The 24104-nt window shown below is 40.6% G+C and overlaps 1 protein-coding gene across 2 annotated transcripts in view; it reads right to left on the reverse strand.

The window, feature by feature from the left end:
* Positions 1–2008: 2008 nt before the first annotated feature.
* The window catches only part of LOC109043549 (uncharacterized), a 54418-nt gene continuing 32322 nt past the window's right edge, over positions 2009–24104 (reverse strand). For both annotated transcript variants that reach the window (XM_072296905.1, XM_072296904.1), the window contains exons 5-7: positions 20915–21006; positions 9664–9856; positions 2009–8248 (exon numbers count right to left, since the gene is read on the reverse strand). In XM_072296905.1, coding sequence (XP_072153006.1) covers positions 7989–8248; positions 9664–9856; positions 20915–21006 — 545 coding nt within the window. In that variant the 3' untranslated portion in view covers positions 2009–7988. The remainder of the gene's footprint in view (positions 8249–9663; positions 9857–20914; positions 21007–24104) is intronic.

Consider the following 24104-nt stretch of genomic DNA (forward strand, 5'->3'; position numbering starts at 1 on the left):
GGATCATCCAGGGCAGGAGAGCCATCGCGATGCTGAACGGGGTGCTCTGGGATCAGAGCATCTCAAAGGCAAACAAGCACCGGATATATGACGCCATCGTTAAAAGTATCGTGCTCTATGGTAGTGAAGTGTGGCCTTTGACGAAAAGAACGCAAGAAATGTTGAGGGCAACTGAAATGGATTTTTGGCGGCGATCTGCCGGCATTTCGAGACGGGACCGTGTCCGTAATGAGAGAATTCGCCAGGTGATGAAGGTTGAGAAAGATATCGTGCACGACGTCATGTCCAGGCAGTTATGCTGGTATGGACATGTGCAAAGAATGTCGGAGGAGAGGTTGCCCAAACAAGTTTTGGATTGGGTACCACCTGGGAAGAGGCGACGGGGACGTCCCGTAAAGGGTTGGCGGCAGGGCGTTGACAAAGAGATGTTGCGGTGTCAGTTGCCCGATAACCTCTGGGAAGACAGGCATATGTGGCGCTTGGGTGTCGTAGAACGCCAGAGTGCGTTATAAAGCGACTTTATATATATATATAGATGTTGCATGTGTGAGGGATTTGCAATTTGACCATTGATTCCTCTGTAAAAGTTCGCGAGAAACACGATGGTGCCATTGATTTTCTCTGAAATCATCTCCCAAGCTCAAAAAAAGCTCTCAAAATGAAGCCAAAATGGAGGGGATATCCCACCGTACCCTGAGAGTCCACCTCTACATCAAAACAAACTCTCCATACAAAGATAGGGAGCAAATACATTAGCAGGGTTGCCACTTTATTTGGGGACTTCAAAACTGAAAACACGGCAACCCTGCTAATGTATTTGCTCCCTATCTTTGTATGGAGAGTTTGTTTTCATGTAGAGGTGGACTCTCAGGGTAGGGTGGGATATCCCCTCCATTTTGGCTTCACTTTGAGAGCTTTTTTTGAGCTTGGGAGATGATTTCAGAGAAAACCAGTGGCACCATCGTGTTTCTCGCGAACTTTTACTTTAGAATCAATGGTCAAATCGCAAATCCCTCACACATGCAACATCTCCATTAAAATGAAGGAGTATACTGAATGAAATGATGCACGGGAAAAATAGGGTAGTCGGCACAACTAGCGGCAGGTTAAAAATGCGCCATGGCGGTAGTGTGGTAGTTGTAACTACCGGGTTAGTTGTGTCGTCTACCGCGACACTATCATAACTACCGCACGGTTGATGCCATGGCAAATTTTTAATCAGCCGTTGGTTGTGACGATTATCGTATTTTTTCCCGTGTGGAGGGAATTTTGGATGAGTGCCCCTATAAACAATTATAACAATTTAAACAGGAAGAAACAAGGCTAATTTTCACGTAGGTACCACCAAAACGTTTCAGCTGAAAACTCAGCCTCCCTAAGTCGGATAAAAACAGTGAAAAAATTTAAAAATCTAAAAACTTAGTACTTGGCTGTGCCTTTCAACGCTAGAAAAATGTTGTTTTCCTCTAATGATGTTCTAAAATGTTCTAGGTTGACAACATTTTTCTCGCTTTTAAAGCTGCAGCCAATCACTAGGTTTTTGGATTTTTAAAATGTTTTACTGTTTTTATCCAACTGAGGAAGGCTGAGTTTTCAGCCAAAATGTTTTGGTGGTATTTATGTGAAAATTGCCCTTGATACCGCTGTTACCAGCTGTTTAAATTGTTATTATTGTATATACCTTGTCACGGGCTGCGGAGCATCAAACATATCTCATATTCCTACAAATGGGACGATTTTCGTTGTACCAAGGAAACTACTTGAACGAGAAAGGTGAGGGAGTGGAGGGGATGTGTTTGATTGGCGCACCCCCCCCCCCCTCAGTCAACTTCACAACTTCCCACTCGTCACATTTTTTTTTAAATTCACTAATTTATTTTATTATTTTGTTTATGTAACTTATTTTAATGAGTAGTTGATTCTTTGCATTTTTGGCAATTCTGATGAACGCAGGCAATTAAACAATTTCAATCGTTCATGACCCTACCTGGGAAAACATTATTAAAACTTCTTATAAAGAAGAGAAAAAAACATTTATTAAACTTTTTACAATAAAACTTAGTTACACGATAAAAAGTTGGAACAACTGAACACAATGAAAGTTTAAAGAATTTAGAGGAGAAAAGTAGAAAAATTTGGCCTCAAAGACCATTATTAAAAACTACTCTGATTATCTCTTTCCGTCCGGCAAGGCAACGTTGTAGGAACGTTGTCATTTTAGTGGCAACGTTTCCTGAGAAAGTTTTGGCAATATTGTTACAACGTTATTTTGGTCGCAGAAATCACAACATTTTCTGGCGACATTACCCTGGTAAAAATTGGCAGTAGAATTTGTGTTCCACAATACCACAGACCTACAGCCGGCTGTAAGATTTCCAATAGCTTCTCTAGCCGGCAACACAATTTCTTATAGCCTTTTATAGCCGATAGCGATTGAGCAACATCCTGGCGATAAAATGTATGCTAAAAGTTACTAATTACGGATGCTAGGACTTAGTGAGTTTTTGGACTACCGCTCTCTTTTTGGGCCGAAGTATCTTGATTTATTTTGCGAGGAAAGCCCCGTACTTTTGAAGGATGCCTGCCATTTCTAATATGTTGGAGAGCCTTCAATTTTGTATGATACTGTGCGATACCTCTGGTGTGAAATAGTTGCTTCAAGCGCCGTGATACGCTACGGCCGGCGCGGCGCGGCGGGCGGGCAGCCAGCGCGGAACGCGCATTGGCGCCTACAAACCTAACAGGGATACTTCACGCATTGCGCAATGCGTGAAGTATCCCTGTTAGGTTTGTAGGCGCCAGTGCGCCCGCTGCTCCGCTTTGTGTTAGGCTCTAATATTTAATCTCGTGGAGTCAGTGTTTTTCAACTCATGACTTTGAAATGTTTGCACACTCTGTATGGATTATTCTCATTTTAATTGATGAAAAAAGATATGTAGTAAAGGAAAATATAATGTGGGTTTTGTAAATATTAAGGTGATTCCGTACAAACTTAAGGATTTACAAAGCACACGAATTTCTACACAATCTATACTATAAGCTCCAAGACCTCCTAATTTTGCGAAACTGGTAACGCTTAGTTCCAGCGTTCTACCGGGCCGATTTTCATGATTTTTGCGGCTATCGACGGGCAATTGCCTCTAGATAAGCCAACTCTTTTCAGATTTTCAAAATATGGCCCAGGTTTTTTTATATTACGTGGTAAAGTTGCGAATTCTCCCATTTAAACAATGTAAATTTATACTTTTTGTCATAGTTCGTTTGAGCGTTCTACCGGGCCGATTTCCATGATTTTTGCGTAAATCGACAGGTAATTGGCCCTAGATGAGCCCGCTGTAATCAGATTTTGGAAAAAGGATCCAGGTTTTTTTAAAATCACGTTATAAAAGTGAGTGAGTTTACAGAATGCTCCGGTACTGCTACCGCTATGCGCGGGAGGATGCGCAGTGGTCAAGGAGGTTGCGCAGTAGCTGTGTAGCCTGCGCATCAGCTCTACACTTATCTACACAAGATTCGTATCTGGAACCTCACGTTGAGCGGTGGCCGAGTCGTCTAAGACGTCGAGTGCGTCCACTTTGATCTCGGTGTGGGTTCGATCCCCGACTCATAGATTCATAGTTAATGTCTGCCTATCATTGCTAATCGTTTTATTGCAATATTTCATCAAGCAGTCATTCCAAAACGCGTCCTTTTAATTTTGAAGTAATTTCAAGTAAAGTTTAAAATTAAAGTATACATCATATTGTAATTTTTTAGGGGAAAAATAAAACTAACACTACAGGGATAAAAATAGGGCCGCGAAGCGGCCCATTGATGGCGCGGAGCGCCTTCAGGGGGTTGGGCCGCGTAGCGGCCAGGGGGCGTAGCCCCCTAGTTTCTTATAGTCTTTTATAGCCGATGGCGAAAAAGCAGCAGCCAGGCGATGAAGTGTAAAGCCCGGCGATAGGAACTACAGCCGGGCTGTATAATTTTGTATCGCTTCGTGTAGCCCGGCCATATGATTTTTTCCACTTTCTACAGCCAGCTATATGATTTTCTATCGCCTTCTTCAGTCGGCTATAAGAACTCCTATGGTATTTCGAAACGCAGGTCCTATCGCCAATTTTTACCAAGTTATGGCAATGTTTCATTCAGCAATGTTCTCACCTCATTGTTATGAAACATTTTGGGTATCTTTCTCGGAGGTCACTCGTTATTATGACCAAAATTATGATTAATAATAGTTTTAAATTGATACATCTGATAAGTATTCACGGAATAATCAATGAATTACGTACCTAGCGGTATCACTTGACGTTTGATCCGATTCTGACTTGCAAATTTTTGGTCTACTTTCGCGGGACCTGAACCATTGATCTGTCGTTTAACATACCCTAACGTCCAACCTGTTGCCAATTCCCTCTGTTACAGCAGTTTTAGAAGTGACAAGGTAATGAAGGTACAGTATATACACAAAGTAATAAAATGGTCATAAAAATAATAGGACTTCATGAAGTAATTTTCCTCCCGGACTAGGTGAAATCAGTGTAATTATTGCACATTACAGATAAAAATATCACGGCTAAAATCAAAATCTCACTGATAACTATGATATGATTGCAAATTATTTAAGAGACAATAAAGTGTAAATGGAAGATTACATGAATTGTAATTGATTGAGAGTTGTATACTTGGCCGAGGAGCCTTAAAATTCAATTAAAACTGGAATCTCAGAATGAAGAAAAAAGGCTCATTCGAGCACAAATTTGCCTTCAAAGAGCTATGCTGTTTAAAGCAGCACCAATTACGACCAAGCAGGAAAGCAACTGTAGAAGCGTTACGGAACTATATCTATGTCTAAAGTGCAAAAGCACGTATCTCCATTGCGGTGTTTCAAAATGTCCGCTCCTTTTTTTTCTTTTTTCTTCGAAATGGAAAATTTGTGTTTGAAAGAGCTCTTCCGCTCTTTACTCAGAATCACAGTTTTATAATGAATTTTAACGAGAGTTAAGGAAATCACTAACTCTCTGTCAAAGGGTGGATTTTTTTCCCTGATCGGGTGTCCAGCAAATCTTTTGGACACCCGTCATAAAGCAGAAAAAGGAAGAAAAAAAGCCTCCTGAAAATTGAAGGAAAAAAATCTACCCTTAAACGACTCGCGTTTCGGACCGCAATCTGTTCATTGTAAATACTATGAACTCGTACGGTTTTTCTATACTTTTTAACCATCGAACTAACTTCATCAGTTTAATTATTTCTAATGACCCATAAGAAGCTAGTTCCAACAAGTGATTCATCTCTCTCTTCAACTTTACGCTTACTTCATAATTTGGTGATTTTTTAGGCTGAAGCGCTTATTTTGAGACTTTTGTGCTCTTATCGACCGATTTTAATGGAGTATTTTCAAGTGCGTCAGTAATTTATGACGCAATTCATCTGGATAAATCTTATCATTATACTTAGGCGTCCCTGTGATTATACGAAGATTTGGGAGCTTTGGAAGAGGTCCGCGGGAAACTACATCGCACGGTATAAAATCATATACAATATTTAGAAGATTATTAAAGATAAAGGCAAAGAATGGAATCCAAGATCCTCAGTCGGAATTAAATGTATTTACAAAAGCTTTAAAATATAATCATTAAAGATTCTATGATTGTAATCAGTCCGCACTGTTCCGCTGTGTTCCCAAGTAGCACAGTGCGATGAAAATATTGAAATAAAATTGCAATAAAGTTTTACATCATTTAGCCGATAAATGCATATTTTAAACGATCGATACGATGAGCTCCATACATCGAAGAGGTAATTTGCAATGCAAAAAAAAAAAAATTGCAACTTTTTTCAATTTCATTGCAATTTATTTCGACAAGGTGCCCCTTCGATGAGTAGATAGGCAACACACACAACTTTTTGATGCAGTGGCAATAATTTTACTGTGCAATTTCAATGAATTGCAATCCGTGCAAAGATAAACATTCCCGTGTTTGATGTCTCTCTGCGTTACTTTGTGTTACTTTTTTTTGTGTCAGGTCGACCTGAAGGACTTGCTTGCTCAACACAGTTTTGTGTCTGATCGACCCCAACCGTAGGCTACTCTGAAACATTAATTGCGATGTATCGATTGTTATGCCATTTAAACCTATGGTAAAGAATCTATTATTAAGGTGTTCGCTGCGAACACCCTGTTTATCGATACTTTTCCATTGGTTTAAATGGCTTAACACATTCGCAGGTTTTCAACACAAAGATTTGGTCGATTTGACATAGGAAAAACTAACACAAAATAAAAAAAAACCAACCAACAGCTTAAGCTACTTCGTGTTCTACTTCCTATATTAGACGCAAGATTTTTGTTACTTTTCCTTCCTGTGTGCTACTTGGGTTGTGATATATTCTAAAGTCCCTTTATACCCAGAGTTACGATATCTCACTTGTGGTCGGGCTCGATTGGGCTGAAAGCGGCCTAAAAAAAATCCAATTCTGATTGGTTCTCGCTCATGGAGCCACAAATGAGTGCGCCAAGATGGCGGTGCCTCAAATGTAAACAAAAATAATGAAAATATAACCAAATTATGATTTATAAAGAGTGAAGTGTTCTTTTCATTGCAATTTCCTAACTGAGACAGATATTGTAGTTAGTAATTGCAAAATGTAGACATTTTGATGTCTGACTTAGCAGTGGTAATTTTGCAAGTTGGAAACATTGTTTTTCCTCCATTTAAATCCCTTTAAAATATCGATTTTAGGTCGGGCAAGATGTCACACCAAGAATCGATCGTTTTACGTGCATTTAAGGGGAAGAAAATCAGTGTTGCCAATTTTCAAAAATCTCCACTGTCTCTTACGGATAGCTAGAGGTCGTTTTAAGCATTTTCTCATTACTGAAAAACTGTTGAAGGCGTGCTCGTGAGTACAAGAGGTATCTTCAGCGTGGCTCGTGATTTTACACAGTTGATATTTGGCACTTCTTGCAAAGAATTTTTTTCACATAATTGGACTCAAGTAGATCTCCATGGCACACCCTTTCCTGTAAGCTTAAAGTCAAAGTGGATTACATTTCAATCACCGGCGCCACCCTTTCCTTAAGCCATGATTCCCCCTAAATCGGCTCAGCGACGTCACGCAGTGCCGTGCGGCATCAGTTGCCATTTGATTGCTTGTAATGTATCGAACGCCACTCGGCGCGGTGCGATCTGGGCCTGGATTGTTGAATCGTTATCGAATGTCCTTGACAGATACATAGCATTGCAAAAATAGGGAGTTATCGATCAATATCATTCGATAACGATTCAAAAATCGACCTACTGCATCTATGCGCTGCTACAATCTACCATGAAGAGTATAGCTTATAATTCTAGAACTGAAACAGTTTTTTAGAGTTTTGGCAAAATAATTCTATTTCATAGGCATTTATGAAAAAGCATAGGCGGATCCAGACACTTGAAACGGGGGGGGGGCATAGGGGGGTATGGGGGGGCTCCCCCAAACTTTTCAAAATTTTAATGCATCTAATACGCAGTTTTAGTCAATTTCGTCGTGAATAATTATACCAAATTAACGCCCTGCCTTCTACTTTTCTCCGTTCCTGCCTCCTTTCTTTTACCCCTTCTTCTTTCTCCTTGTTCTCGGGCGAAGGTGTGGGGGGGCTGACACCCCCTACGCCCCACTGGAAAAAAACACATTAGATCTAGAGTCCAGACTATTGAAAACATCGACAAGAAAAAATACTCTTGATTCAATCGGATTTTTGCTTAAATCAAGAACCAAGCCTCTTGATTTGAGCGGATTTCCTTTGGATTCAAGCAAAAATCTGATTGAGTCAAGAGTATTTTTTCTTGTCAATGTTTTCAGTAGTCTGGACTCTAGATCCAATGTGTTTTTTTTTCCAGTGCCCCCCTCTGGATCCGTCTACGAGAAAAAAGGCCGGATTTTGCAAATTTGCCGATACTTAGGCAAATTGACCCATGTCTGGACCTTTTGAATGCGCGAGTGTTCAGAAGGAGAGGTTACAAGACGTGGAGGTTTTCGCATGATTTGGATTTACTATCCTTGAGGCAGATTCGATGGAAAATATCCCGTGCTATGTTGAATGTGAGCGAAGCTCTGGAGCCGTGGGAGAGGACCTTTTTCTGTTGCTTCCTCTCTCTCGTCTCCCTGAGTCGAATTTGCTTGAGGATTCCGACCAAGAGCTCGTCGACGTTGTGCTGGATCCCGCTTGAGGTTTCGATAAATTTGCAGCCTCGCGATGCGGCCAGTGCTTTTCCCTCTGTGCAAAAATGAACAAATGCAAATTAAAAGAAAAGAGAGAGAGAGAAACAAAGCTGGCATTATATCCGTTGAAGCATAGCTATGTTATTGCGTGTGTCGCAGGCAAATGGTCAAATTAGGCGTTTCACCACATGCCCAGAAAAAAAAGTCAAATTGGGCCTGTTGCATGCAAGAGATACAGCCGTGCGAATAGACTTTTTAGTGGTTAAATGACACGAAAATTACGATGCTCACATTAAAAAAGTCTGAAATACACTCCTTACTGCGCAATTTGCGTTGTCAGGAACGCGCTTTTTCAAATTTCCCGCGTCTGGGGGCAGTTTTCTAACGGAGACAATTAACGGCAACTCGCGGCTATTTCCGGTCAACTAAAACTGACAACATAACCTAAAAATCGGAGCTCGTGATATCGTGAAATGAAATGTAGAAGGATTGCGTTGGATATTTAAAAGTTGATCGATTTGGTTACTGCATAAAGCGTATATGGACCACTATAAGAGATCACGTTGGGTTTGTAAACAAACTGAAGGAAAAAATAACAACAACAACAACGACTCGACATCTTCCGGAAATCACCGAGCCCGCCGTTTGCTCGTTTCCGGTGATTAGAAAACTGCCCCCAGACGCGGGAAATTTGAAAAAGCGCGTTCCTAACAACGCAAATTGCGCAGTAAGGAGTGTATTTCAGACTTTTTTAATGTGACCATCGTAATTTTCGTGTCATTAAACCTCTAAAAAGTCTGTTCGCGCGGCTGTATCTCTTGCATGCAACAGGCCCATTCTATGGAGAGGAGCTTACGAATTTTCAATTGATTTGGGAAAATAACTCATCAAATCTATAAACTCTTCTCGTCCCTTCTCCTTCAAATACTTCTCATATATTTGAATGTCAACGTTTTAAAAATCCAATTTTTTATCCTTTAAAAAAACTAGGATAGAGATTTTAACACCGCAAAAAAATATAGTATTTTGGGAGTTTCAACATCGATGGACGATATGCTCTTGATGTTTTCTTTTGAGGTCTGAATACAGGGTGATCCACGGTTGAACGGTGAGACTGCAGGAGCCGAAACACCCTTAGACCCCCTCTTCAAATTGTGATTTTTTTTCTTTTTCTTTTTTTTCTTTTTTTTTTCATAATTTATAGAAGAGGCATAGAAGTACAGAGTAGTACAAATTTTCATGAGATTTGGTTTACAACCGTTGCCAAAATTCAGGCAAAACGATTTAGCTTCTGAAATTTTTTTTTTTGGGGGGGGGGGGGGTCGTAGCTTCGATTGGGGGCACTTTTGGAAAAAAAAACCTTTATACGACAAAAAAGTCTTACTTGGACCCATAGAACATGCTCCTGCAGTCTGGCCTTTTAACCCCGGATCACCCTGTATAAATTAATACAATGAAAGTAAAACTAACCACTTGCAGAGATGACCCTAGCACGGGCGAGATCTGCTTTATTGCCGACTACTATAACAGACTTTTCTTGTGTGAAATTCTCTCTCCATAAATAATTGAGGATTTCCTCTGCAGCCTTTAGAGACGACCTATTCACGATTGAATAAACTACAACGCAGGCATGCGGCTCGTACGTGGATAATGAATTCTCCACCTGAAACAAAACAAACGAATTCTATGAAATTTGCCCCAAAAAAAATGTAAACAAGCTTCAAAGTAAAAAATTATAAAATTTATCGTCGAGTTCGACGTTTTGCGAGATAGCTCTAAATGTCGGGCCGTTAAAACTCCGGACGCGAATGGAAAAACCAACGAGTAGAAGAAAATACGCTCACTTCTTTAGGAGGAGCTAGATGTATTTACCCCTGAAGTCGACGTATCTCGACGTTAAATTCTCAAACTACGTATCTGGTTTGTTCTGGTGTTTAAAAATCTCACTCCAATTTTTTTAAGGCAAAATAAATCAACATTACCCCTTAAAGTTTTTTTCAGAATTTTCTTTGGAAAGAGAAAAAAAATCATGTTATTGAGAATTGACGCTCAGTAGTTCTTCCATTTCAATAATGAAATAAATCATCGGTGTAACGTACGCGTTGCGACGCAAAACGCTTGAGGCGCGAAGCGCACGGGGGCTTACCCTCTGGTAGTAAATCAAATTGTCGAGGTACTATATGTAATTCCCAAATAGTTAAGGGAATGAAAATCTTACAGCCTTGTTAGAGCAAAGCGTCTGAATGTGTGTTTTTCGGGTAGATAACTATTCGCGCTCTCCGGTAGGATTGTTGCCTATGCGGCAAAATTGAAGGCGACATTCGAATCGGTGACAACTACCAGTACCCATCATTTATCGGTTCAATCGAGTCATTGACAAAGCTCGGTAAAATAAATGATAAATTGAGTATCAGGTTGGGATTGAGTTAAAAGTTCGGCTCTTCTCTGAAAGTTTATCGTCCTCCCGAAAGTTCTGCGCCTCTTTTGATGTAGTTACTCATCAGAGCAAGTTGCATTCCGGAGACCACCTGCCTGCTCGTGTCCGGTCTGACGCATCCGAAAAGTAAATTTAGGAGACGGAGGTCACCCCCTTCCCCCCGCGTTTACGCTGGGGTTGGTGCCACTTTCATGTTGGGCCTCCCTCTGCCTGCTTTGATAACGTGTATTTCCGCGAATGGATTTGGTCAAATTTTTCGACCATATCGGTGGGGTTGTAACCCAAAGGAGGAGAAAGCTTTTCTAAAGTTAAGAACTAAAGTCAGTACCTTGATGAATGTTTGTCAACGTTTACATCAATCCACTTTTTTTTTCTTAGCGACGAGTATTGCGATCGAGCACAAGATTACGTTGCAACAATGTGGCCACAATATATTGACCTAAATATAGCCACCTCTCCTCCTCAACAATTGGCTGCTTTCCGTTATATCGCGCGAGGAGTTAATTAGATAAAAAACTAATTGAGTAACATCAAGGAGAGATATGTGATGCGATTCCAGCACTTTCAACCATTTCGAGGGACCTTTTCTTAGCGTGTGGGTTTGTTCCCGGTCCTTTGTTCGGGGCGCTCGGTTCGGAAGTATTGATGCACAATTCGCCTGGCAGCATTCAGCGATCAGTCACTGTGTGTTGTCTCCACGGGGGGAGCCCGTGATTTATCGTCAGACCTGTGTCGTATCGATGGGGACGCAGGGCTTACGTTGCCGCACCCTCGAAATTTCCCCGAGTTCCCTCGAATCCGACTCCTGCCGCTTCCCTCGAGGGGGTCGGGTTTCGCTTCCGATCATTCCGCGTCAGAACGACCGGGTCCGAAACGCGACCCCCTCCGATTTTACTCATTTTCAGCACCTTTTAAGCGTGCCAATACGCGTATTTTGATCACATAAATAACTTAATTTTAAAGGGGTGTTCCCTCACATGGACTCATCTCTGCCAAACGGAACTACTGACGAGTGGATAAGATATGAGAACTGTCTCCACTCGTCAAAATGGCGTCAAAGTGGATCGATTTCAACGATAAGTGGCTAAAAGCCGGGACTTGATGCGATTGATGAGTGTTGCAACTCAGAATAGAGCGACGCGACTCTTTTTTGATCAACAATCGCGAACAGATTGTACTTATCGATTCACTTTGAGCTTCCATTTTGACGCCATTTTGACGCCATTTTGACGTCATTATGACGCCATTTTGACGAGTGGCACGTCCCAGCAGAAAGTAAGTTGTGGTATCAAATCAGTGGTGTAGCGTGAATTGCGATGTATTGATTGTTATGCCATTTAAACCTATGGTGAAGAATCGATTATTAAATTGTTCGCTGCGAACACCCTGTTCATCGATCCTTTTCCACAGGTTTAAATGACAGATCAATCCGTATATCGCAAAACACGCCACGCCACTGTATCAAATGGTTTACTGCAGGTGATCAATGTTTCAATATTGACTTTTCTCCAGAGTTATATAGAGCATGTTCATAGTAGGCCTCAGCCCAATAGTGAAAGCTATCCGATTTGGCGGAGGCATGATGCGGAAATTTTACTTATTTTTAGTTAACTAGCATCTAGAAATATTAAATCTGCTATGAGCTTTTCCCGAGCACCTTGCAACTCCCTCCCCTCAAATATACATGCAGTACATGTTTCTTAATGTTCATAATACGCTTTTCACCTCGTATTCAGGGTCGTATTTACTTACTTGGGCGGCCCACTGGCCGCCTGTATTTTGCCGCCCCCTTCTCATTCGTTTTGAAACATCAATAAAAACCATCAAACGAACGTGCCGGAGGGGGAGGGATGCATAAGACTCGTTTACCTACTCGTGTTGGATATAATTTTTGCGGAAGCCCTGTCAACACTACTAGCAAAATTTCACGGAACTTGGCGCGAAAGTTAAGTTCTGTGAACCTATCTCTGTGTGGACAAGGCCTTCCATTCACATGAAATGAACGAAAAAATTATGAAAGAACAAACATAACTGTGATTTAATAATTTCAACTTCCGCCGCCGCGCCGCGCTGACCGCACTGTGTTTGACGCAATGCGTGAAGTATTCCTGCAGTCTTGTATGCGGTATGCGTTTCACGCTGACCGCTACTGTACGCACTGTGTTCGACGCAATGCGTGAAGTATTCATGCAGTCTTGTAGGCGCTATGCGTTTCACGCCGCCCGCTGCTGACCGCAGCGACCGCACTGTCTTTGACGCAGTGCGGGAAGTATTCATGCAGTCTTGTAGGCGCTAATATTTGTTACATGCCGACCGCCACGCCGCGCCGAGAGTTTCTCCTTTTCATCTCAAGTCCTCGTCATCATTGCTCTCCGCGCCGCGCCATTCCAGGCCAAATTCCGTGTCCCGATTTCTCTCTCAGTCTTAACTCGACTCATTAAAGGTGCTGTCTATTGTATTATAGATAGACGACAAAATTAGAGATATACTCTCAGGAAATGAGAGATTTCGTCACATTCTCTCGTTTGCAATTTTTTTTCTGAATCCGATTTTTCTTTAAAACTACATTTAAAAAAATTGCAAAATTTGCCGCCCCCTAATTTGCCGCCGTGGGCCGCGGCCCATGTGGCCGCCCAAAATCCGGCCCTGACATGTAACCACTTGAGCGAGTAAAAAAAAACGAATAAATCCTGGCAGAGAAAAGTCGAGCCTGCTTTGGGGTTACACGATTGACGAAGGAAAGGAAAAGTGTTTAATGAGACATCGAAAGAGGGGCTCTTAAACTTAGCATATTGAATGACGGATGCCGCGAATTTTTCTTTCTAAAAGACCTCATTTGCGAGGAATAGAAATCACCTGTGACAGGAAGGAGCTCAGCGCGGCCGCCGACGAAAGCAAAGAACCGAACGGCGCGCGAGAGGGCCGAAGAAAGCGATGGGTTAAGAAACCGGGCGGCGCGGCGCGGGGCACAGAGGCGGCTGATGAGTCCGGAATCGGAAATCCAGGGCTAAATGGGCCGGATTAGCGTAATGGCATAAACCCTGCGGAATTTCAAAGCGCGCCCCTCCCTCCTCCGGCTGAATTCCTGTTTCGCAGTTGCTACAATTGGCAACAAAATAATCACGAGCCTCGATTCTGTGTTCCGCCTCACCGACGACATGCCAACGCGATAGGCGCACGCGTATGTGCTCCTGTAACTTCATGAATAAAATGTAGGTTACAGTCTTGTCGGGAACATAATCTAATTGCAAGAAAGTTAGCGTGACGCATGATAAAGGCGCCCTCCCGTCCTTAATGTCATGAAACCTTCAAGTCGAAACTCTGGGACCCACTTATCCGATCGCTCGTTGCCGGAATCGCTGCCAGGGTAGGCACCTTTATGAAAAAGTACGGCCGCAAATATATGCTGCCGTGATAGCGAACAGAGCCGAAAGTGAAAAAGTCAAGTTTGGAGAAAATGGGCTTAACAGCGTCTAAGCTGAAAATTTTATTGGAACTGGGAGAAGCCTCCAATCTTTGTCAAATTGCCACCGATCATCCGAAAGACTCCTACAAATCATTAAAAATCGACCAATTTTATTTCAATTACATGAGAGGGGTATTCATTTTCATGTTGAGCAAGACTTCTGCATGCTTTCCTGGTTGCGTTTTGAACACGCGACAAACACATTTTAAGGTTAGACATTGGCAGGAAAGGGCGGCATTTTACTTGAAAGTTCTTTTTTCATTTCCTCTCTGGAGGAATACTGCTCTTAAGGCTGTTTTGTCTGAAACTACGTCATTTTTTGCGCACTTACGGCTTTCGCCCTAATAAAAGTGAGTCAGCCTGACGTCAGGCTATGTTTCATAAACTACCCTGAGTCTGACTGATTCAGTCTGACTCAGGGTAATTAATGAAACATTGCCTGACGTCAGGCTGATTCACTTTTACTAGGGATCCACATGTCTCGTTTTCATATAACTAAGACGATTTTTGCTGTTTTCGCTATTTCAGATATTTTATCTCAAAGAGATTAGACGAATTTTTTAAGGAAACTGGTTTTTTAAAATTTGAGAGTTATGGCTCTCTTCGCTATTTCGGCAATCTATGTAGAATTCGCTTCTAATTGGTTTGGCCATCTTGGGCCTCACGGAGATCTCAGGAGTAAAAAAATAGTCGATACTGCATGTAGCACTTTGGATTTTTGCTCCCCACTGAAGTTTGATGCTGACACACCTACGGCCGTGGAAGCTAAGAAATTTTATTCATGTTGGTGCAAAATCCGCGGGGAAATCGCCGTTAAAAAGGCTGATTCTTCCCATTTAAAGAATGGGTGCGATCGATCGTAAGAGTGGGATAGGGGATTTATCGAGCAGATCCTTGTCTTTTGCGACAGTGCGAGGCATATCGTCACCTTTCGGCCAAATTATCACAAGCGCCATGCAACATTTAAAAATTTCCGCTGACATTATATTTATTTTTACAGAGAAATTGTTGGTTGAATCTGTTTGAAAATTTCACTGAATTTTATCGGCAGCACAAAGAAAATTCAGTGAAATTTTCAGACAGCTTCTTGGAACAATTTCCCGTAAAAAAATATGATGGTGGCGGAAATTTTTAAACGTCGCATGACGCTTGTGATATTTTTGCCGAAAGTGACGATATTTCAGAAAGTTAGCTGGTGCCGCTTCCCAGTAATTTTACCATGCCTTTTTCGGTGCAAGTCAGTCAAAGATTGGTTTCAATGAAGGAGAAAAAAAATGCCTCAGTGACAACATCTTCGATTTTGACTAATCAACGTGTGTTCCTTGCCGGGACGGTGCATACGTGACAGAACCACTGCGCGCAACTATTCGTGCTCCAACGCCACTCATATTGCCATCATGATTATTGAAGGCGAACTTAACTGAATGAGATACACGCTATCGAGCAGTGAGGAGAGTAGGCAAAGCGCATTCCTTGGCTTCCTACGATAAATCTCCTTTTTTCATTAACTTATCAATATTATTTAGGCGTAATTGATAAAACATTTACCGCAAGGAATGTTCTCTGCTCAGCGCGTAATGTAACGCTCCGTGCGATACACGGATACACCTATATAATGCTTGATTTTCATTACTTTCATTAATTTGACAAACGAGATGTATCATTCGGCTTCCAATACTAAAGCTACACCGAAAAAAAGAAAATAATAACACGGCATCGGTCGTTATAAAAGTGTCTAGTTTGTTATTTTACATCCTGGAAATGAAAACTTCACAGCCCGGACAGTCAAACAATGCATCTAAGAATCACCAGACGCATTTTTGACATCCTAGATTCTGAGGGAACATAATATTTTATTAGTTTAAGTTTGCATAAATGGTTTGTCTTTTGTAAATTAAACTATTTCTCATCATATTGAGTCTGCTAACGTCTAAAGCATGTCCTCTGTACGGCTATTCTTCGAACGAAGAAATCTCCTACATGTTTGCGTGACGATCAATAAAAATAGGTACAACAAGAGTTTCAGGAAAATAATTAATTGAAAAGTTAATTATTTTAGACGTCACAATTTTGCAGATGCACATTTTTATCCATTTCGCATTATTTCCTTTTAATGTCTATTTGCCTTCCCTGTTTTGATATTCCGAAAAGAAAGCGCGAGACAGGTGCTAGGTCATTTTTCCTAAAAAATTTTTTCCTACATCAGGTTTTCCTATTACTTTTTTCCTACTCGTTTTTTTTCCTATTACAGTAAGTCCTACGAGTGAGATGTCCCACTGGCTTTCTTCCTAAGGGTGTTTGTCCTAAATCCAATAAAATTGAAACGTAAGCATGAGTAGAGTAGAGGGAAATTTTTCAGAAAGAGTAAAGTTTTCTCAGCGAGCCGAATATAAGTGCGTGAACAGGAGACATTACAAGCTGAGCCTTGTATACCCTCAATATAAGGAGGAGGATGAAGCTCCTTTACTTACGGGCATGCGGCCACAACTTTAACTTGTGAGGTACCTATGTTGTTTTTTTACTTTCTCGATCCCCTAGTTTTAAAATTGAATTTAGGACAAATGCCCCTAGGAAAAAAGCCAGTAGGACATCTCACTCGTAGGACTTACTGTAAAAGGACAAAAAACGAGTAGGAAAAAAGGAGTAGGAAAAAGTGCAGTAGGAAAAAATGTTTTAGGAAAAATGACTTGCCACCGCGAGACAAAGCTTTTACGGGACACGGGACAGTCTTACAATAACAATTAAACAAATCGATGTCCACAGTTGACAAAAATGTATCCTCGGAGGAAAAAAGTTTGGTTCATACTGAAGTTTTTCGATTGTAAACTGAACTTTGAGCTTTACCGGACATTGATTCCTATGACCGGAAACTCCGATCACCTGAACCAAAGAAGTTCGATGATAAAATTGTTTCTCTCTACATTGTATAGCGCCATTTCGACGTTAAAAAAACTCCGATTAAGTCTTATTTTTTGGACGGCAAGTAACGAGAATGTCTCCTTGAAACTTCCGGTGAATATCTAAGATTAAGTGAGCACAATTCACAGAGAGTGTCACAAATGTTGGTCGGTTTATTTTTTTAAAAAAAGATATGAATAAATAAATAAATAAATTAATAAATAAGTAAACAAGAGCAGCGATTTGCGACGTCGCTGTGTTTCAACTTCAGTCATCTTTTTCTTCTTCTTGTTCTTCTTTTTTTAACTTCAGTCACCTACACAAAGCGTATTTTCATGGCGTTAAAACTGGCTTAGAGCATTTTTCTCCCGCTTGTATTAATAATTTTTCTCCCTTCTTCCGCCAGGTAAAATTAAAATGAGATGTGATAACAAGCAGAAAAAATTATGTCGAGGAAACTCTTTCACGGAGTCGCTCCTAAATAATTAAGTCAAAATATTCAACAGTCTCCATTAATTTTAGTCCTCGATTTTTTAAAATTAAATTAGGTGGATGTTCTCGCCTGGTCATGAATATTCATGACCTTACGCAAGATTTAATAACAATGCGTCCGGGGATAACTTTTCAGATTATATTCTCTCCCCCGAAAAATGGAAGTACTCCACTGCGCATCGGATTTCTGCCGTGCTTAGGAAAAACGCCGTATGAACATTCGGGTGTTGCCAAATTTCACCGGATAAAACACGTATTTGTGAGGAGAGTTTTCTACCTTTTCTCTTGAAATTTTCAGATATGTAAGATTAAATTACGAGCAAAATTGCCCTAACATTTTGACGAAAAATATTCACAATTTTCCTTGTAAATACGTTTTTCATTGAAAGAGATATGACAACGTCTAGACGTTTATACGGCGTTTTTCCTTAGCTCAGCAGCTCTACTCGGCTGTGCATAGTCAGAACAAGATGAGGAAAAGGGTTACGGTGCTCAAATTGTCAGTTTAACATTCATTATTGTAAACTCTTTGGAAATTATCAAAGAAAAACAATTGTTCTTAAATCTATGAGTATTTTCCCCCTTTTTCTTCTAATAACGGGCTGTGAAAATGTATCTTTTGCCTTTACATTACCAATAAAATGATATGTTTATGCCACGTATCATTATCCGCATCTGTGACGTCACTATCAGGACTTCGAATTGCCTCCATTCATTCATAGGACCGCGTTTATCAGAAAATTGCCAAATTGAACAGGGCGATTTAATTTTTTACAAAAGAACGTTTGTGCGGATTCCTTTAAAAATGTTAGGGAATTTGCTTCGTACTATGCAGAAAATTCACTGAAATTTGCACAAAAATGTGCACAACCGTTTTCACGTTAACAATTAAAGTGCCCGAATAAACGAATAAAAGGCAATGACTGCCTTGGCTTGGCTTTACCTCGACGCGGTTCATTCAGACTTTGTGATTTTTCACCTTTTTTAACTCGTTGATGATGACGTCATACAGAAAGATATATCCAGGCTTTTTTATCATCGGTATCAATCTTATAAATCTCATCATTTCTATCGACCTTTTCGTAGAATTCCCAAAATCCGATTTTGGGATCGAACTAAATGAGCTCACTCTGAATACGGAATTCGGTGCCCACAAAAAGTGAACATGATAACCTCTATTAGATCCAAAAGATAATTTGTAAATTATTTATAATGACTAGATATGCCAAAATTAAAATTAAGACTGTTGAAAAAGCTATTACGTCAACAAATTCCGGCTTACCTTTCAATTTTCAAAATTTACGCCGGTATTTTCTTTAATGACTTTCTTTTTGTTAGGAATTTCCCTATCATAAGGAGGACTGGGTCACTCATTAAAACTCCTCATTATTTCAGGTATTGAATAGCAAGGCCTGGGACGCATGGTTAAATTTTTGACCCCCCCCCCCCTCCCCCCCAACAGCGACTAAGACGGTCAAATGAAAATTAACTCTATAGTCTCTTCATCACTTTTGAACGGTTCAAGATCTTGAGGAAACCCTTGCTTTGAATTGAGGTCGTTACAAGAGCTTTCTTGTTAAGAATAATTTGTTTTCCAGTTCAGTAGTGTTTCACTGATTCACGCTCTATCAAATATTTTCTATCAGTTCAAAAATTAGATTCCTTTAGTCTACAGGAGTGCGAATTGCAAGGAGGTGAAAAAAAAAACTGTCCAAGTTAGTTGACGGGTAAACAAATCCCAAGATCAATAGGGGGAAACAATTTTCCTTGAAGTTATGATTTTAAATGCTAGGTCGGAAGGCTGGCGTACACGGGGCAGCTCTCGAGAGTACCCATGGCCAAAATCACGTATCTCCGGTGCCGCGCTGCTTCAAAATTTCCGTACCTATTTTATTTTTGCGAGGAGTAATAAGCCAACCCCCTGTTGTAGCACAAAATTTATACAGAATATTCTGCCTACAGAAAGGAAAAATCAAGGAAGTTTTCAAGAAATAGGTACTTTGACTAAAATGTTCCAAAGAAATAATAAAGTATGAAAGGAAGTATGCAACGTCACAAACAGAGATATGTGGTTTCGCACTTTGGCCACCGACATATTTCCTTCTTATTGTCACGCTCACCCCCCCCCCCCCCCCTGGTAAAAATTGGCAGTAGAATCTGTATTTCGAAATACCGTAGACCTACAGCCGGCTGTAAGATTTCCAATAGCTTCTATAGTCGGCAACACAATTTCTTATAGCCTTGTATAGCCGATGGCGATTAAGCAACAGCCTGGCGATAAAGTGTATGCTAAACGTTACTAATTACGGATGCTACGACTCAGTAAGTTTTTGGACTACCGCTCTCTATTTGGGCCGAAGTATCTTGATTTATTTTGCGAGGAAAGCTCCGTACTGTTGAAGGATGCCTGTCATTCCTAATACCTTGGAGCGCCTTCAATTTTGTATGATACTGCGCAATACATCTGGTGTGAAATAGTTGCTTCAAGCGCCGTGATACGCTGCGGCGCGGCGCGGCGCGGCGGGCGGGCAGCCAGCGCGGAACGCGCATTGGCGCCTACAAACCTAACAGCGATACTTCACTCATTGCGCAATGCGTGAAGTATCCCTGTTAGGTTTGTAGGCGCCAGTGCGCCGCCGCGCCGCGCCGCTCCGCTCTGTGTTAGGCTCTAATATTTAATCTCGTGGAGTCAGCGTTTTTCAACTCATGACTTCAAAATGATTGCACATTCTGTATGGATTATTCTCATTTTAATTGATGGAAAAAATATGTAGTAAAGGAAAATATAATGTGCGTTTTGTAAATATTAAGGTGATTCCGTACAAACTTAAGGATTTACAAAGTACACGAATTTGTACACAATTTCTTATATCCTTTAATAGCCGATGGCGAAAAAGCAACAGCCAGGCGATAAGTGTAAAGCCCGGCGATAGGAACTATAGCCCGGCTGTATAATTTTTTATCGCTTCGTGTAGCCCGGCCGTATGATTTTTTCCACTCTCTACAGTCTACAGCCAGCTATATGATTTTCAATCGCCTTCTTCAGTCGGCTATAAGTACTCCTGGTATTTTGAAACGCAACTCCTATCGCCAATTTTTACCAGGGCCCCCCAATACCCTAATTTAATTCACAGATTGATGCACAATTGTGCAACAAAAGCCAAACAAAACTCCCATGGTACATACGGCGCGGCGCTAGGTAGTAGGGTTTACCTTTGTATGTTACTTCGCCATTTTATTTCCTCTGACATCGAAAAACTCTAGAGGACAGGATCACTGAGCCATGCGCATTAAAATTTTTACTGAAGTATTTTTCAAAATTAAGAGACTTAAAATAAAATGTAGTTTGCTATTCTTTTGTACACTTCAGTTCTTCGATGGTGAAAGTTTGAAAGTGAAAAATGTAGCTGTAGTTAGAATGTACTGACCGACATTTCTGAGGCTGGATGATCTATGAAAACCATTTCCGACTCAGTTCCATCGAGTAACACTGACACCGCTTTCTCCCCGAACTCGTCATCTGTAACATCATTAAGTCAGACATTGTAGTACATTAGAAGTATACCGAAGCCAACAAAACCAACTGAGTTTAAGAGGGACTTTACAAAGACCGAGAAAGTTTCTTCGAGAAAATTATGAACTAATTATCGTCGAATGTCACTGAAATAAAAAAAGGGACGAGATTTTCTGACTCTTACATACGGTTGCAGGAACTTTTAGACAGAGTTGTTAAAAGAGTTTAAGATTATTTCCGCTCTCTCTTCCACGAAAACGATTATTTTCAGATGCGCGCTCCAAGATTTTTCCCTGAAGATACCATGAAACGACACTGTCGCATTCGTTTCTCTTGGATTCGTAAGTGGATTACATTTTGCAATAAGGAGCCACTATCTCTAAGTCTTCCATAAAATCACTTTTCTGGATAGGGAACCCAGTGGCATATGAAACAACAAATATGCCACTGGTTTCCCCATCCAGAAAAGTGATTTTATGGAAAAGCCAGAGATAGTGGTTCCTTATTGCAAAATGTGGTCCAAGTGTAGGCGCCGCATCTTATATTTCAGAAAAGGAAGAGCAGAACATTATATAATTTTTACAAACATATTTACAAGACTTATTTCGCTTTAGTTTTTCCAATGAGACTTGAAAATCATATACGTGTATTTATGCTTATGATAATACAGATTTCCAGGAGCATTTCATTTTTTCGAAAGACGGATGGTTATCGTTTCTATTCCAAGTTCCGAGCGATTGATCAAGATTGTTCTTTGAAAATTTTGCACTTAAATATCAAAATTATTTTTCCAGCAGGAAAACAAAAAAATACAAACAAAGGATGACTCGTTGAAGTAATATCAAAACAGCTTTACAAATGATGCTCAGATACCTAGTTTTTTGCAAAATTGAGGACCCGCAACCTTGCTAAAAATGATGAGTAGGCTATTCAGAATTCGCCGACTCACATGAGTGGAATTTCCTACTTAAATGAGTAGAAATCCTACTCATATCACTAGAATATTCTACTCATAAGAGTAGGAAAGTTCAAGTCATATGAATTCAATTATTTTCATTTTTCCGAGGTGGTGTTTTTTAACCAGGAGGCACCAACCTTATAGGTAAATTTGAAAAATAAGAACATTTTGTTCTTACACTTTTTTTGATGCGGTGACTAGTTTCTGAGATATCAGACACGGTAGATTCAACGCTGAACTCATGTGAGTTGAAATCTCTAGTCATATAAGTCGGCGAAAAGTGAATAGAGAAATTCTGCTCATGTGAGCTAAATTCTATTCATTTAAGTTGAAATTCTATTCATATGAGTTGAAATTCTATTCATATGAGTTGAAATTCTATTCATATGACTTTGATTTTCTACTCATTTGTACTCACCATTTTTAGCAGGGAACGTTTTAATACATTTAAAGTATCGATGAATTATCAGGAAAATCGACAATGTTGCGATACCAAAAGTGACACACCAAAGATACTCTCATCCCACGCCTGTGTACAATAATTCATACTTAAGAGATGTCTTCGTCGTATTGACGAAGAATTGAAGGCGCTCTATCGTTCCGGATCCTAAATAACAGTACAGCCTGCCACCGAGGGCTGCAGGTGAGGCGGCGAGTGCCCGCGAGCGCAGCGGGAGAGTCAAAACGCCTTCAAATCGGGTGTATGCAACACGGACATCCGTAGAGCCCGAATAGTTGCATTCAGGCGTTGTGATGGAATTTGTCTAGTGCTCGTCGCATGCAATAGTGAGTGCGCTTTGTATGTTTCTCCTACGCTTTAACTTAATTCCAGCTTTGCGTATAGTGCCGAAGCGGTAAATTACTGATTTTTCGTCAGTTTTCTGAAAAATACTTTGTATAAATATGATTACATTTTCCTCCATTATCCTAGACAAATGCGATGCAAGTATCCACTATCCCGTACAAACATCTTCTCTGCCGTGCTAAGGAAGAACGCCTTATGAGCCTTCAGACGTTGCCAAATTTCCTTCGATAAAAAACGAATTTACTGGGAAAAATGTGAAGATTTTTCCCCTCATTTTTAGACAATTTTGTACGCACTCTAATCTAATATATCTGAGAATTTCAAGGGAAAGTATGTATGAATGTCGTCAAATAAAGAAAGGGAGAATTAAAACATGGGTAAACAAGGCTAAAACATGAAAAACACTAAAAGGCAGGACATTTCGAGCTGTCACCAGCTCATTTTCAGCTGCAAAAAAACACAAAAAACAAGTAATCCGCCGAATCCTGACCCCAGCCATTATCACGTAACCACTCAAAGGGTCCACTCGCCACTCAATTTTTGACTTGTTTTTTGTGATTTTCGCAGCTGAAAATGAGCTGGTAACAGCTCGAAACGCCCTGCCTTTTAGTGTTTTTAATGTTTTAGCCTTGTTTACCCATGTTTTAATTATCTCCTTTTTTATTCGTACATTCGGGCTATGTTTTTGTGCTTTAATGTCGTCAAATATACATGTTTTATCGTGAACCATTTGGCAACGCTCGAATGTTCATACGGCGCTCTTCCTTAGCACGGCAGTACTGTCCAATGCAAATGTTGTCCGATGCAAAATATCCCGCAGCTCTCATGCACGATCCTGTGCTCTGACGCGCGCCACCCTTGCCGAATCCGCTTCGGTTTAACAAATTCGATACTCAAAATCATCATTTTCATGATAAATTCGGCAACTTCCCGATGCAAAACTCTGCTCATAACGCTTCCAAAGTTCCTACGACCGTATGCAAGACACGTAGTTGCAAGAGTAAATTTCAGACTTTTATGATATGCTCAACGTGATTTTAGTGCGATTTGACTTTAAGTTGCGTACACGGTTGGCCGTATCTCTTGGGTCCGACGATACATCTGGCAAGCCCCGCATTTTATGTCGCAGTAAAGGCACCCGGGTCCAGGAGCCACCACGAAAATGTTGGTCGAAACTTTCGCACACGAGCATAAGAAATGAATAAATAAAGGAAGTAAGAGTGAACTTTTCCATTAAGCGACGTTTAAGTGAAAGCGCGGCAGCCATTCTGAGAGGAAGCAATACATTAATGATGAAGTTGTGGCAGGTTTGCAACAGGTGCTTACGCCAAATGATGACTT

The sequence above is a fragment of the Bemisia tabaci genome, chromosome 2, assembly GCF_918797505.1.
Source record: "Bemisia tabaci chromosome 2, PGI_BMITA_v3".
NCBI classification, from domain to species: Eukaryota; Metazoa; Arthropoda; class Insecta; order Hemiptera; family Aleyrodidae; genus Bemisia; species Bemisia tabaci.